General features: G+C 42.6%; 1 protein-coding gene across 1 annotated transcript; it reads left to right on the top strand.

Moving 5' to 3' along the window:
• Positions 1-1192: 1192 nt before the first annotated feature.
• On the top strand, positions 1193-11841 carry samm50l (sorting and assembly machinery component 50 homolog, like). Its single transcript, XM_035618433.2, has 15 exons — positions 1193-1355; positions 3020-3133; positions 3856-3957; positions 4732-4819; positions 4950-5056; positions 6133-6263; positions 6537-6624; positions 6886-7014; positions 7169-7240; positions 8058-8144; positions 8417-8487; positions 8782-8849; positions 9308-9454; positions 10052-10193; positions 11052-11841. The coding sequence occupies exons 1-15, from the start codon at positions 1335-1337 to the stop codon at positions 11095-11097; spliced, it is 1413 nt and encodes a 470-aa protein (XP_035474326.1). The 5' UTR covers positions 1193-1334; the 3' UTR covers positions 11098-11841.
• Positions 11842-13230: the final 1389 nt, after the last annotated feature.

Raw genomic sequence — 13230 nt, 5'->3', positions numbered from 1 at the left:
AGAGAGACGCACTCCACGGGGGCCACAGGATGGCACACATTCCGACACCAAGGCCCAGCAGTCCCCCGAAATACAGTCGACCATTTTCGCACAAACTCGGAGGTAACAGATGCATTATCGGAATCTGGTGAAAATGTCAATAATCTCAATGTTAAAGAAAGTGATTAAAAAAAAATAAAACCCTGGATCCCCCTCTTTTGACCCCATGGCCCTTTATTCAATCATTTTTTCTGGAAATCCACTTTGTATTATTTGCGTAATCCTGCTGACAAACAAACCAAGAAAGGCATTTTTTTTAAGGGACAGGGGTGAAAACAAATCAAATCAACAATAGTATGGTGATTCTCGTTGTGCTTCTGAATTAGCTACAGTAACAACCACAAGAGCCCTAGAAGCTACGGTCAGAGTTCTGTGACTGTTTGATTTCTCTCACTGAGTTATTTTGTGTTTTTTTATGAAATTATATCTGCAAGCCAAAGAGTATTTTTTTTTTTTAAGGCTTTGGACAGTGCAGGAATCATAGTGAGTTGTTTTACAGGCTACAACCATCAAGCACACTTCAAGCGGGGCGAGAATCGATCAAACGCGTCTTCAGACCAAAGGAGACCACATTATTATTATATATATATATTATATTAATGACCGCTCTGTTAAGACAGTCTGCGGTTCAGACCCTGGCAGCTTCTGCTCTGCTTCAACTGAAATGAAAGCCCGCCATCTGCTGGAGAAGCTCCGTCATCACTTAGGAGCCACTTAAGCTCCACCCACTTGATGCGTTCTCAATTCTGTCCAATTACAGGGAGAAGACCCGATGATGCCTTTAAGAGCAACATGTTTTTGAACGTTGCCGTTTGTTCTTCTGGTTGGCAGGTGGCCCTTGTGCGGTGTGGTGCCACGCAGTTGTTACATTGTAACATCTGACACGTTACAAGCTCTTCCGGTGCAGCTCTGCTATCATGCCAATGGAGTGACGCTACAACCACAGACTATATATAAACATACACAATGCAGACAAACAGACAAGATTTTTCCTCGAATAAACATTACGCATATTAATTCATGAATTTATGCATTTGAGTCAATGTGGAAGGAGCGAGGGGGGGGGGGGACTGCCACCGTAGAGCATGCAGGGAATTCATCTGCAGCAAAAGGGGGGAAGAAGCCAAGTTGACGCACTGTAGGAGGAGCACGCGAACGCACCTCACTAGCTGTCATGGCGTCTCCCTTGAAGGGGGTTCGGTGTTGCAGAAAGTAGTAGCTGTCATTTGTCATTTTCTCCGTCGAGCAGAGAAGCTAGCCCCCGCTGAAGAAGCTTGTCGGAGCGGGTACACACCATGGGGGCTGTCCATGCTAAGGTAAAGCTCATTTCTTCCTGTCAGCTGGGCTGCGACGGGTCTTTTGGTCATGACCTCCCTGTCCGTTGTGTGTGTGTGTGTGTGTGTGTGTGTGTGTGTGTGTGTGTGAAGGCTGCACACTCCCCAGCATCTGTCCTCAGTGTCCCGTCGCACCCGGCGATCGGTGTTCTGAGCAGTAATAAGAAATCCACTCAAATCAAGTCTTTTTTTTAAATACATTTTCTATTCAGGAACTTGCTCTTCTTAATAAGCACGTGAACCCCACGGAGGATCGCCAGTGTCACAGAAGGAGGTTCTACAACCATTCAATTCGTTTAGGTATTAATCTATTAAGGAATTGGCTAAGTTACAAAGTAGACCATCATTTGCCATTTGATGACAAACAAAAAAAAAAAATAGTCCATAATGTGTCCATCGATAAATATCTCAAATATTAAAAAGGGGTTTACGAAACAAAATAGCAACATGCACCATTTAAAGGTGCATAAATAAGTAATAGAATTTAAAAATCTATTTGTGATGCAGTTTCAAAAGGTAATTGATAAACCATGCATCTCAACTGCCTCTCCCATGTGCAATTCGATTTCCCCTCTCTTACCCTTTTCCTGCTAGGTATTCTATTTGACCTCGTTTTGACCTCTTAGGGCCTTCACTGGTGACATGAGGTAGAACAATGCGTATTAGTCATTGAATATAGCAGGCCCTGTGATTGTCTACAACCTGACTTGTATGACGTGGATATGGGAAGGAGACAATGAGGTTTGGGATGTAAAGTCTAGGATGTCTCAATGGCTGCAACACCCTCTGAGGTCTGGGGCCTGGTTTTACTGGCAAAGTCTCCTAACATTAGTCATATATCGTGTTGGACACGGTGCAACACTGATTAATGTGCAGTCCAACCCGAGGAAACAACATGCACTTGTGTTTCTGAAAGGGTCTTCAGGCACCTAAACCAACCAATCAGAGATTCGTATTTTTACCCAAAATTTTTAACCCAAGCCACGTCGGACTCATCAAACGCTTCTATCTTCAGAAAAGTGCGTAAACGAGATGAATGTCTGGTGGTAAAACGTGGTTTGATCAACAGCAGACGAATATACTTGACTCCTACGACAGGCATACCATTCTTAATTTGAATTATTGATCGATTGATTATTTTATTTGTGAATTAAGTCCTGTTTTATTGCCCATTAAAATATCATATAATGGATTACTTTATAATTTAGTCTATTTATTTCTACATTCACAAATTCATTTGTACTCAAATATATATTAATGCCAGTTTTTTTAAATACAATTAGTTGGTAACTGATGGAATCCTTTATGTGGCACTTGTGGCACCCCATACACGGCCCTCTGTTTTGTAGGACATCAGACACCAGCAAAGTCCTGACACGAGGCCCAGCCCACCGTCTGCTCCTCTTTCTCTTCCATGACAGCTGCTGCCATATGAACTCTTTGTCATGTCATGTCCTGTAATTATCAGGTGTAACCGTTGTGATTTCACTTTGACTTGCAACAATAGTTAAAAAGGCAAGTCTGCCTCAGCTGACTTAGCTGCTCTGTGGCTTCTCTGTGACAAAATTTGATTTATTAATGTTATTGATTTGCATTGGATAGAACAGTCAGTGTCGTTGATATGAATGTTCTCATGACTGGTGCAGAGTCTGGATACTCTCCCGATGCATGGCCGTGATCTGGGAGTCAACCCTGATGACTTGGTGGAGGCTCCAGAACCAGAGCAGGAGGGCAAACAGGAGATCCTGGAAAACAAAGATGTGAGTCATAGTCGTAGTGTCGGTATCATCACAGTAGCTCATAGTTTTGTATTTACACTATAAGGCGGTAAGAAAACAATACAAATCAAGTTACAGCCATTTCAAAGTGTACAACACTGTTTTTAAGGTTTAATGATGCTGTTTTGTTGTCCTTGTTTTTTCAGGTGACACATTTCACAAATTTGAATTTATATATGATTGGTTAATGTGAAAGATTCTCTATGCAACTCTTCTTGGACAGTTTACATATAGTGGTAACTGCATTGTACTTATATGTGTGCCTCCTCGTTCTTGAATTAGTATTTGAGTCTGTTTTCACAGAACAGTCTTCAATTCATTTAAGATGCTGTAAGAATCTGTTGTTCTGCAGAAAGTTTATTAGAATGGTTAAACAATATTGAACAATATTAAATATTGTTGCTTAGATTGAAGATTATTGTTGCTTGCTTAGAGTACCTTTTTTTTTTAGATGTTTATAAAACTGTTCAGGATGAGGATGTTAGCCACAGTATTCGTTTAGTCAAATGTAGGACATGTATCATTACTTACTTACAATATGTGTCAAGATTACATATCAGTATGTTATCACAGTCAAGGAAAATCTAGCCATTGGTCAAAACCAGCCTACATCTTAGGGTAGAAATTCCAGAGGCGTTGTCATATATACAATGTATGATCATGGTTATGTGAAAGTAATCAAAGAAAATTATCTTTGATTGCAGGTGGTTGTCCAACATGTCAACATTCAGGGTCTCGGAAGAACTAAAGAGGATCTGCTTGGCTATGAAATCTCTGATGTCTTCCACGCCAAAAACCTCATTGATGTATGTATTTACAAATGTATCGCTCAGCGTGGCACGATTCAGAATGCTGCTGCTAGAGTTCTCACTAAAACTAAGAAAAGGGAGCAGATAACTCCAGTTCACAGGTCTTTACACTGACTTCTGGGTCAGTTCCAGTGTTGATTTCATAGTCTTACTTATTGTCTAGAAGAAACGGAACGCTCAGGGCCCAAACTATATTTCTGAAACGTTTAAAGTATGTAGTTCTTTGAGCCAGGTCTCTGAGATCTGCAGGAGCTGGTCAGCTCGTGGTGCCCACTGAACAGGGTAGAATGGCATTTTAGCGACTGCGCTGCCCACTGCTGGACCCAGCTACCCATGGACATCAAGTGATATCTAGTCTTGCCTTTAGCAAATGAATTCTGCACAATCTAACTGTTGGTTTTTCACAAGGCTCGTGTGTCAGGTAAATAAGCACACGCCTGTGCTACTGGGTGGTCACCAGCTGAGCTTACCTTACATTATGAAATTACAAAAAGCTACATGAAAACACAGTTCCAGGCGTCCAGATTAACGCTACTGCTCTGACTAGTTAGTCGGCCTAAGCTCACAAAGCCTGTAGCTCAACATCATGTGCTAATGCCAGGCTGTACAGTCGGGTGTACAGGACATGCCGGGGACATACTTATGGAAGAAAACCATGAAAAAGTGTATTTTGCATTATATGGAACCTGTGAGCTAGTAGCATTGCTTTCATTGAAAACTGACCTGTCCAGAAGTGGAAGTGCCACATGAATGTTTCTGTCGTTGTCACAGGTGATGAAAAAAGCTCACGTTGCCAGACAGAAGCTGCTCCGCCTGGGAATCTTCAATGAGGTGGAGGTTCTTATCGATACGACTGAAGGTTTGAATTCACCTGTCTCTCGTTGCCCACCATTAATATTACCGTGCATTTTGAGTATCTCTTGCTTTTGAGTGCAGCTGATGTTTGAGGCATCAGCTGCACTGAGGCAAATCTTCCTCCATGACCTCAGGTGCAGACGCTCTGCCCAACGGTCTGGATGTAACGTTTGAGGTGACAGAGATCAAGAGGCTGACAGGAAGCTACAACACCATGGTTGGCAACAATGAAGGAAGCATGGTGAGAGGACAAATGATTCATTTTCTAAAACAGTTTCATACTAAAGACAATTCAATTATTTGTTGACTAAAAACATTTTTCAGCCTGTTTTTTGGCCCTCTTCTCATTCCACATTTTTCAACCTATAAACTTTATTCAAACATCTAAACTATCATCTCAAATTAGGAAATTCTGGCTTCTATTCAACATTTTCAGAACTTTCATACTTTGAGTTTTATTCAACTTTCATAGTAATTACACATTAACTACCCATGTCTCACTTTTCCTACCCTTCATAACCCTTCAACTTCTTCATCCAAATTCAAGCCAACATTCTAGCTTGTAATTGACTTGCAGGTGTCTGTTAGATCATAAACTAAAAAAACTCATTCATAGTTCCGTTCATCCATCCATCCATTATCTATACCGCTTCATCGGCTGGAGCCCATCTCAGCTGGGCGAGAGGCGGGGTTCAACCATGGTCGCCGCATACAGGTCGCCGCATAGCACAGGGCAACATACGGAGACAAACAGCCATTCACTCTCACATTAACCCACTACGGTCAATTATGAATCCGGAATGAGAACCTAACCTCGTTCTGCATGTGTTTGGACTGTGGGAGGAAGCCGGACAACCCGGAGAGAACCCACCCGTGGAGAACATGCAAACTCCACACAGAAAGGCTCTGGTTGGTTTGAACCGGGATCCTTGTTGCTGTGAGGCGACAGAGCTAACTACTACACCACCGTGCAGCTTAGTTCAATGCAATTCAATCCAATTTTTTAGGTTTGCACCAAATCACAACATACATCATCTCAAGGCACTTTACGTAGTGAGGTCAAGACCTCACAATATTACAGAGAAACACAACAGTTCTGACAATGAGCAGCTCTGCACAAAAAGTTTTTATATTTTAATATTGGCCACCATAGAGTTAATACATTCAAAATATTATGATGTGTGGACGACTGCTTTGTAAGTTACTAGTGGGTAAAATTATATTTATGGTAATGGTAATCATATATGTGACGAGTACACGACACCAGTGGACAGCAGCTCTAAGTGTGTGTCTGTAAGGCTCTGTCCTGTTTTCCAGGTGCTGGGTCTGAAGCTGCCCAACATGCTTGGTCGAGCGGAGAAACTCACCTTCCAGTTCTCGTATGGGACCAAGGAGACGTCCTACGGCCTGTCCTTCTTCAAGCCCCAGCCCGGACACTTTGAACGCAAGTATGTCGCCGACCCGGCTCCGCAGACGCTAGTCAAAGCTCCTGTGAGAGGTGAACGATCAGGAAGCTACACTAACTACTGATCCTGGTACAGCGCGTCTCACTTACACTGTGGTCATCGGTGTAACGGTTATTATAAGAGACTTATAATTCATATCATACAGCTTATCAGTCACCCGTTACATGGGATGGTATGTTTTTGGTCCATTCAAGAAACATCTGGCATCGTTTTACAACAAGTCAGGTATAACCAAGGTGGTGTCCTCTGTTTCAGCCTCACTCTCAACATGTACAAAGTCACCGGTCAGTTCCCATGGAGCTCCTTAAAGGAGACTGACAGAGGCATGTCCGCAGAACTCAACGTAAGAGAGTGTGTGTGTGTGTGTGTGTGTGTGTGTGTGTGTGTGTGTGTGTGTGTGTGTGTGTGTGTGTGTGTGTGTGTGTGTGTGTGTGTGTGTGTGTGTGTGTGTGTGTGTGTGTGTGTGTGTGTGTGTGTGTGTGTGCGCACTGAGAAGACTAGATTAAAATCCTTAACAGCAGTTAACATAAAGATTCTAGTAACAGTAAGTTCCTATGTTAAAGCTTCAGTTCCAGCCACAGTCCTCTCCTTTGTCCTCCTGCAGTTTCCTCTGGGGATGACCAGCCACACTCTGAAGTGGGAGGGTGTGTGGAGGGAGCTGGGCTGCCTGGCACGAAGCGCTTCCTTCGCCGTGCGAGAGGAGAGTGGCCACTCACTGAAATCTGCCCTCTCGGTACAGCCTGGCGAATTATTCCAGCTCCTAGTAGCCCCAGAATGTGTTTTCGTTCTGTCCTCTCAAAACAGTCTTATCTTTTTCATATTTTCCTTTAGGCTAAATGATTTTCAGGAAATGCCTTTTTACAGGGTTATTTTGTTTTTGTTTTCAGCACACTGTGTCAGTCGATTCAAGGAATTCTGCCATTTTCCCCAGCAGAGGTGCCTTACTCAGGATAAACCAGGTTTGACATGTTGTTTACTGCTGTTAAACGTCTTATTGTACTTTAGATGCTCATTTTACTGACTTAATTTAGACATTATTTACATGGTTCAAATATTTTATTTATATTTATATTAATGTACACTTAATCACCATCAACTATAAGCCTATTAACATGCATTTCAGGAGCATATTGGCTCTGTATTAGTCCTCATTAACCACGTCTTAATGTTTTATTCTGCATGATAATATCACCAGACCATCAACCGAGAGATATCCCTCGATAACCTGCTAACAACTGCTCATTGACAGTAGGTGTGGCATCTGTAACATGATGATTTTATGATGCTTTGCTCAGTGTGGGTGGTACTACAGGAATCTCTCTTCCCCCTCAATAACTACAATGATGCTTTATTTTAATGTAACAAAAAAAAAAAATACAAGTATTACCAATGTCCAAAAACTAACTTCTGCTCACCCGGGTCTGAAGTGACGGGTTATTGAGGAAAATCTATTAGTTATTTGTCTTATGGTTGTAGAATATGATCATGCAGAATAAAACATTAATAAGAGACAAAATGCTCCTAATATGCATGTTAATGAGCAACTAGTTGATGGTGAATAACTGAATGAATTGTTACAAATATGATTTCTGTATTTTATGTAGCAGCTAAACTTTGAAAACGAGTTGGATAATATCAAACAGCCTCTGATGTATGGCCGTCCCACTTCAGCTGTAAATCCCAATACAGATATGACTATAGACATTTTAGTCAAAGTAACAGATAGAATCTTTTTGTTTTTGTGTGTGTGTGTGTGTGTGCGTGTGCGCGCTGCAGGAGCTGGCAGGCTACACGGGAGGAGATGCAAGCTTCTTGAAAGAGGATTTTGAGCTGCAGCTCAACAGGCGTCTCTTCTGGGACTCGGTGAGTTTTGAGTCTGTAGTTTGGGTTTGTTTTGTTTTGTTTTTTATAAATAGATTCTGTGGACACTGACTGCCGCGTGTCAGTGCTCCTGCTAAGCTCTTCTATCAAAGACAAGTGATGGTACAATGACATTTGCTGGAAATGTTACCGTAGTGTTGCGCTTGTAATTGTAGTTACCTTTACAAACCACCAGAGGGCAGCTGAGCAGAGGGACGTGGTAAATGTGTTTTGAGGTTTTATGTGTTTGAAGGAAACATGTCATATCCTCTCAGGTCTTATGTGCTTCTCTGTGGGGGGGAGTGCTGTGTCCCATTGGAGGACAGTCGTCCTGTATCGCTGACAGGTATGTCTCATTGTCCAACAGCTGTGATCTGGCTCCTGTCACAACCATCAGCACATCAATAGTAGATCATAATTAGAATTACTCTGAAATTTCTAAACAACCATATAAATAAGAAAAACATGTGAAATTGATACTTAATTGCTTCTTAATATTTATGATTATTGACTAATAATCACTTTGTTCAAAACAACCAAGTTTTTTTCATCTTAAGTGTTCTGTATTTTGTTGTTTCACTATTTTGCAAACAGTAAATATGTGATAGTTGAGACAACTCTACTGGTGTATGTTGTCCAGATTCTACCTCGGAGGTCCCACCAGTGTGCGAGGATTTGGGATGTACAGTATTGGGCCACAAAGTGAAGGTAGAAACTTGACTGTCATAGCTTAACGCTAACATATCTACAGTATAGAAATAGATTCTCTGTTGTTTTATAATAGTTAGGTCTGTAATGTGATGACCATGGTGGAGGACGAAGTCCGGAGCCTCCACTTAGATGGTTACATTAAATAAGTGGTAAAAATATAAAGTCTTTGTAACATATAGTTCTGTGCAAAAAGATGTGAATGTTATCTAGAAAAAAAACAGTTAGAGGTTGAAAGTGAATATAGTTCCTCATCTCTCAGCACGTTCACACCTACTGTATTCAATAACCAAGGTGCAGTAAAGAGAAAGCAGACAAGAGGAATTTCATGTCTTGTCTGTGTTATTCATTTTCATTTAGCTGAATAATCCGGATAATCAGGACCTTAATAATTAAATTGAATCCCTACCACTAGACAGAGAAGAGTGTCCCATGATGTCCTGCTCCTCTGTGTTCAGGTGATTATCTGGGTGGAGAGGCATACTGGGCAGGTGGTCTGCACCTCTACACCCCTCTGCCCTTCAGACCAGGCAGAGGCGGCTTCGGAGACCTGTTCAGGACCCACTTCTTTCTCAACGCCGGCAACCTCTGCAACCTCAACTACGGTTGGTGCTCCCTAAACATTTCTTCTTCTTCTTATTCTTATACCAGTTGTAATAGCCACGTTCCAGAGGGAATAAGTTGTTCAAACTCTTTTGACCCAACATTGTGTGCGAGTGTCGTCCATCAGTGCGTCTCATGTTGTGAACGTAATGTGGACACCTCGAGGAAATGTCTTCAAAATTGGCACAAACATTCTTTTGGTCTCAACGATGAACTGATTGGAATTTCAAATATAATCTCGCGAATCACAATGATAAACCATGACATAAATGTGTGGTGTGATATGATGATGAAGTGATGACATTCAAGTAATGTGCAAAAGACTTTGTGCTGGCCATTATCCAACACCATAACTCAGGACAAGGAGCTGCTGTGTGATTCAAGTTTAATTCAAATTTAACGACACATCTCATCGGCAGCTTCTACATTTCTCTCATACACTTCATGTCTCAGGGGCGTTGATACCGACTCCTCTTGAGAGTTTGTCCAAGTGTGTCTGAGAAAGACACTGAGCCCCTGACTGCTCCCGACACTGCATCACTCAGCGTTCCGAGTTCCATATATACTGTGGTTTGACATCGAGAGTGTAATGTGTGCAGGTGAGGGTCCCCGGGCGCACCTTCAGAAGCTAGCTGAGTGTATTCGCTGGTCATACGGAGCGGGCATCGTGCTGCGCCTTGGAAACATTGCCAGACTGGAGCTCAACTACTGCGTGCCCATGGGAGTTCAGAGTGGAGACAGGTAGGAGTCCTGAGTGTAGACCCTCCGTGACGTCACCCGCTGGTTCTTGAGCTGCAGCTCTGAAGCCTCAAGTTTCACATTTAGATCAGCGCCATGTTGGGTTTTTTTAAGCCGGACGTAGAACTGGGGGTGGGTCTAACTGATCTCGTCTGTCCAATCAGTGCATGGTTGCAGGTGGTCGCACAGAGGACGGGCTCAGTTAGACCCACCCCCCAGTTCTACGTCCGGTCAGTCAAGCTGTATCCACGCTACGGTGCTTTATCGTCTATTTGACTGTAAATGAGATGATTTACAAAATGAACATCATGTTGTATTGAAGAAGAATTGAAACTAGAGATTGAACCATAAACTCCTCCGGAAAATGTTTACTGACATTATAAATCAAGTGAGAAGTAGAGTCCTTTTCTCATAGACTTCTATAGAAACAACCAGTGAGTCGCTCTCTGCTGGTCATTACACAGAATATAGGCTTCAGACACTTCCACATTGGCTTCATTTTCCGGGCCCAGTGACTACATCCATTTTTATATACAGTCTAAGTTTCAAACTGGCCATGTGTGGAGCTGATTTACTCCTTGGCTCTGACAGTGTGGCTCTGTGGATGACATTGTGTCTGTTTCCACACTGACATAGGGCTCAGACATTTGCTAATGAGCATTATTATTAAAATAAAATGGTGAACATGGTAAACATTAAACATGCTAGATTTCAGCGCGTTATCATTGTCATTGTTAACATGTTGCCATGCTGACAGTTGTGCCTGACGCAGTCTTGCTTGTGGCTGTGCTTTGTTCAGTAATCATTTAAGTGTCATGAACAAAACACCTTCCTCATGTCTGTTTTGTTGTCCTCTCTCAGGATATGTGACGGTGTCCAGTTTGGAGCGGGAATTCGCTTCCTGTAACCGCCTCACTCCTCTGATCCCAGTCCTCCAGCAGAGGCTGTCCCGTGAAAAGCGAGAGAACTTCTTTTTGTAATCAATCGTAACTTGTAGAATATGTAACACTATGTGGCTCCTGTGTCCTGGGGGAAATGTGCCTGAGCCCCCGACCCACCTTAGATATGCCGTCCTCCTAAGGACAACGTTCCAGTGCTGGGCCACACAACCAGTGAACCTTTTTACAAACTGAACATAACCAGATCGAAGACTTATTTAGATGTGATGACAACTGTGGCAGAAATACAGTCACGGAGCACATCTTACAGACTTTGTTTTTCATTTGAGCCACTGATCCTCTTTCCTTGGTTTGAAATCTCCAGCACTGGCACATTGTCTGTGGAAAAATCATGCACCAGGTACGGCACACACTGTTTCCAATGATGATGCAAAGTAAATGATTTACTGCAATGTTGAAGAGATTGTAGGCATGTTCCCCTTTTGCCTTCAGGACGCCTGTTCTCCAGCAGCATGACGTGTCCGCCACACATTCTGGTGACTTGTGTTGTGCTGTGTGATTGAATGATTGTAGTAGCAGAGGTAATGAACAGCGGTGTAGGAAACGAGTTGACCCTCATGCCAAAGTGGATTGTTCAAATGTTGTCGTCACCCCCACCACCCTGAGCAACACCTACCACCAGTGCTCTTACCTTCAGTCCTCTTTTTGGTGTTGTTGAAGCTCTTCACAAATAAATCTCAATTGCTCCCATGGTTTGTCTCTGGCTCCTTTGTTTGTTTCTCAGAGCCACATACAACAGTCACAAGAGAAAAATGATCAGTAGCAGATTCTTGATTTTGTGTACTACATTTACATGTAGTACTGTGTTTCATCCACACACTGATGATGATGATGATGGAGGGTCATGTCTCGCTCAGGGAGACTCCGAACTAAGAAGAGATATCGCCCCATTGCAAGGACCAACCTTGATTAGGTATCTTACATTTGAACTCCATCAGTTGCGTCTGTTATAAAAGTTAAGAACTTATTTGGAGAAGTAACATCGACAAAGCAGTGTTGCAACAGCACAGGGGCAAAATACTCTTTGATTTATCGTTAAATGATTGAACGGGACATTGCAAAGGTGGAATACCGAGTTTATAACCTTGTTAGAACTCCAACGCCTCTGGTTTAATGACCAGGTGCACTGTGCACACACTGTGTGACTGTGTGTGTGTGTGCGTGTGCGTGTGCGTGTGTGTGTGTTTGTGTTTTTTTTGTGTGTGCGCGCGTCACTGCCCTGCCTCCCTTTAGGTTGTGACGCCACAGTCTGAACCTTTGCTCCACTGGATCCTGCGCGAGGCAGTTGAGTGTGGATGAGACCACATGTGCTGTTGTGTGGGAGTCCAGCCAGGTGCGGAGCACAGGAAGGCTGCACAGCCAGAGAGAGAAATTTATTCAAGTGTATCGTAAGTGTTTGTGTTGCAGAAGGGCCAGATCATCCTTCCATCTTTAGGATTGCAAAATGAAGAATGATACACAATAGCAGTTTGTGTTACACATTGTACAGTATGATAACGGTTGATTCATGCATTAGAACTTAGATGAACACTACATTGACTCTCTTGACACCGGGGCTGTGGCTCAAGATGTAGAGCCGGTCGTCCACCAACACGAAGTTCGCCGGTTCGTTCAAAGCTTTCCCCAGGTCCGTGTGCCGATGTGTCCTGACCGTGGGCAAGATTCTTAACCCTAAATTGCCTACAGTACAGTCTGAGAATTGTCACAGAACCTACATTAATTTATGGAGCAATTTAGAATTTAAAAAAAGAAAATGATGCCAATCCCCAGAAATGCATTATAGGCAGAATCACAAGGCCGGGATACTGGCTACCATAGGTGTCATTTACGCTGGGAGCCACCCCTTTTTAAAAGTACAATTTTGTTTAAAAAGTGTTCTGAAACTTAGCGTGCAAAAAGAAAGGTAAATGACAACACTTTGAGAACGGTCTATTTGCACAAGAGAACATGTACAATATCAGGAACAGTTTGTCCGTTCACACTTTGTGGGTGTATATTTGGAGAGCCAAGCGGTGCAATTTGGACATGTGACACATTTAATATTAGTAAACTTTGAATAGGAAATAGAAGAGCAAACATCG

This window comes from Scophthalmus maximus, chromosome 12, assembly GCF_022379125.1.
Source record: "Scophthalmus maximus strain ysfricsl-2021 chromosome 12, ASM2237912v1, whole genome shotgun sequence".
NCBI classification, from domain to species: Eukaryota; Metazoa; Chordata; class Actinopteri; order Pleuronectiformes; family Scophthalmidae; genus Scophthalmus; species Scophthalmus maximus.
The sequence above is the reverse complement of the archived record's forward strand: the minus strand, read 5'-3'. Positions and strand labels throughout refer to the sequence as shown.

Coding starts and splice junctions, on each gene's coding strand:
- samm50l (XM_035618433.2), top strand. CDS start 1,335: ATGGGGGCTGTCCATGCTAAG. Junction 6,264..6,536: donor CCCGGACACTTTGAACGCAA/GTATGTCGCCGA, acceptor CCTCTGTTTCAG/CCTCACTCTCAACATGTACA. Junction 7,241..8,057: donor CCTTACTCAGGATAAACCAG/GTTTGACATGTT, acceptor TGCGCGCTGCAG/GAGCTGGCAGGCTACACGGG.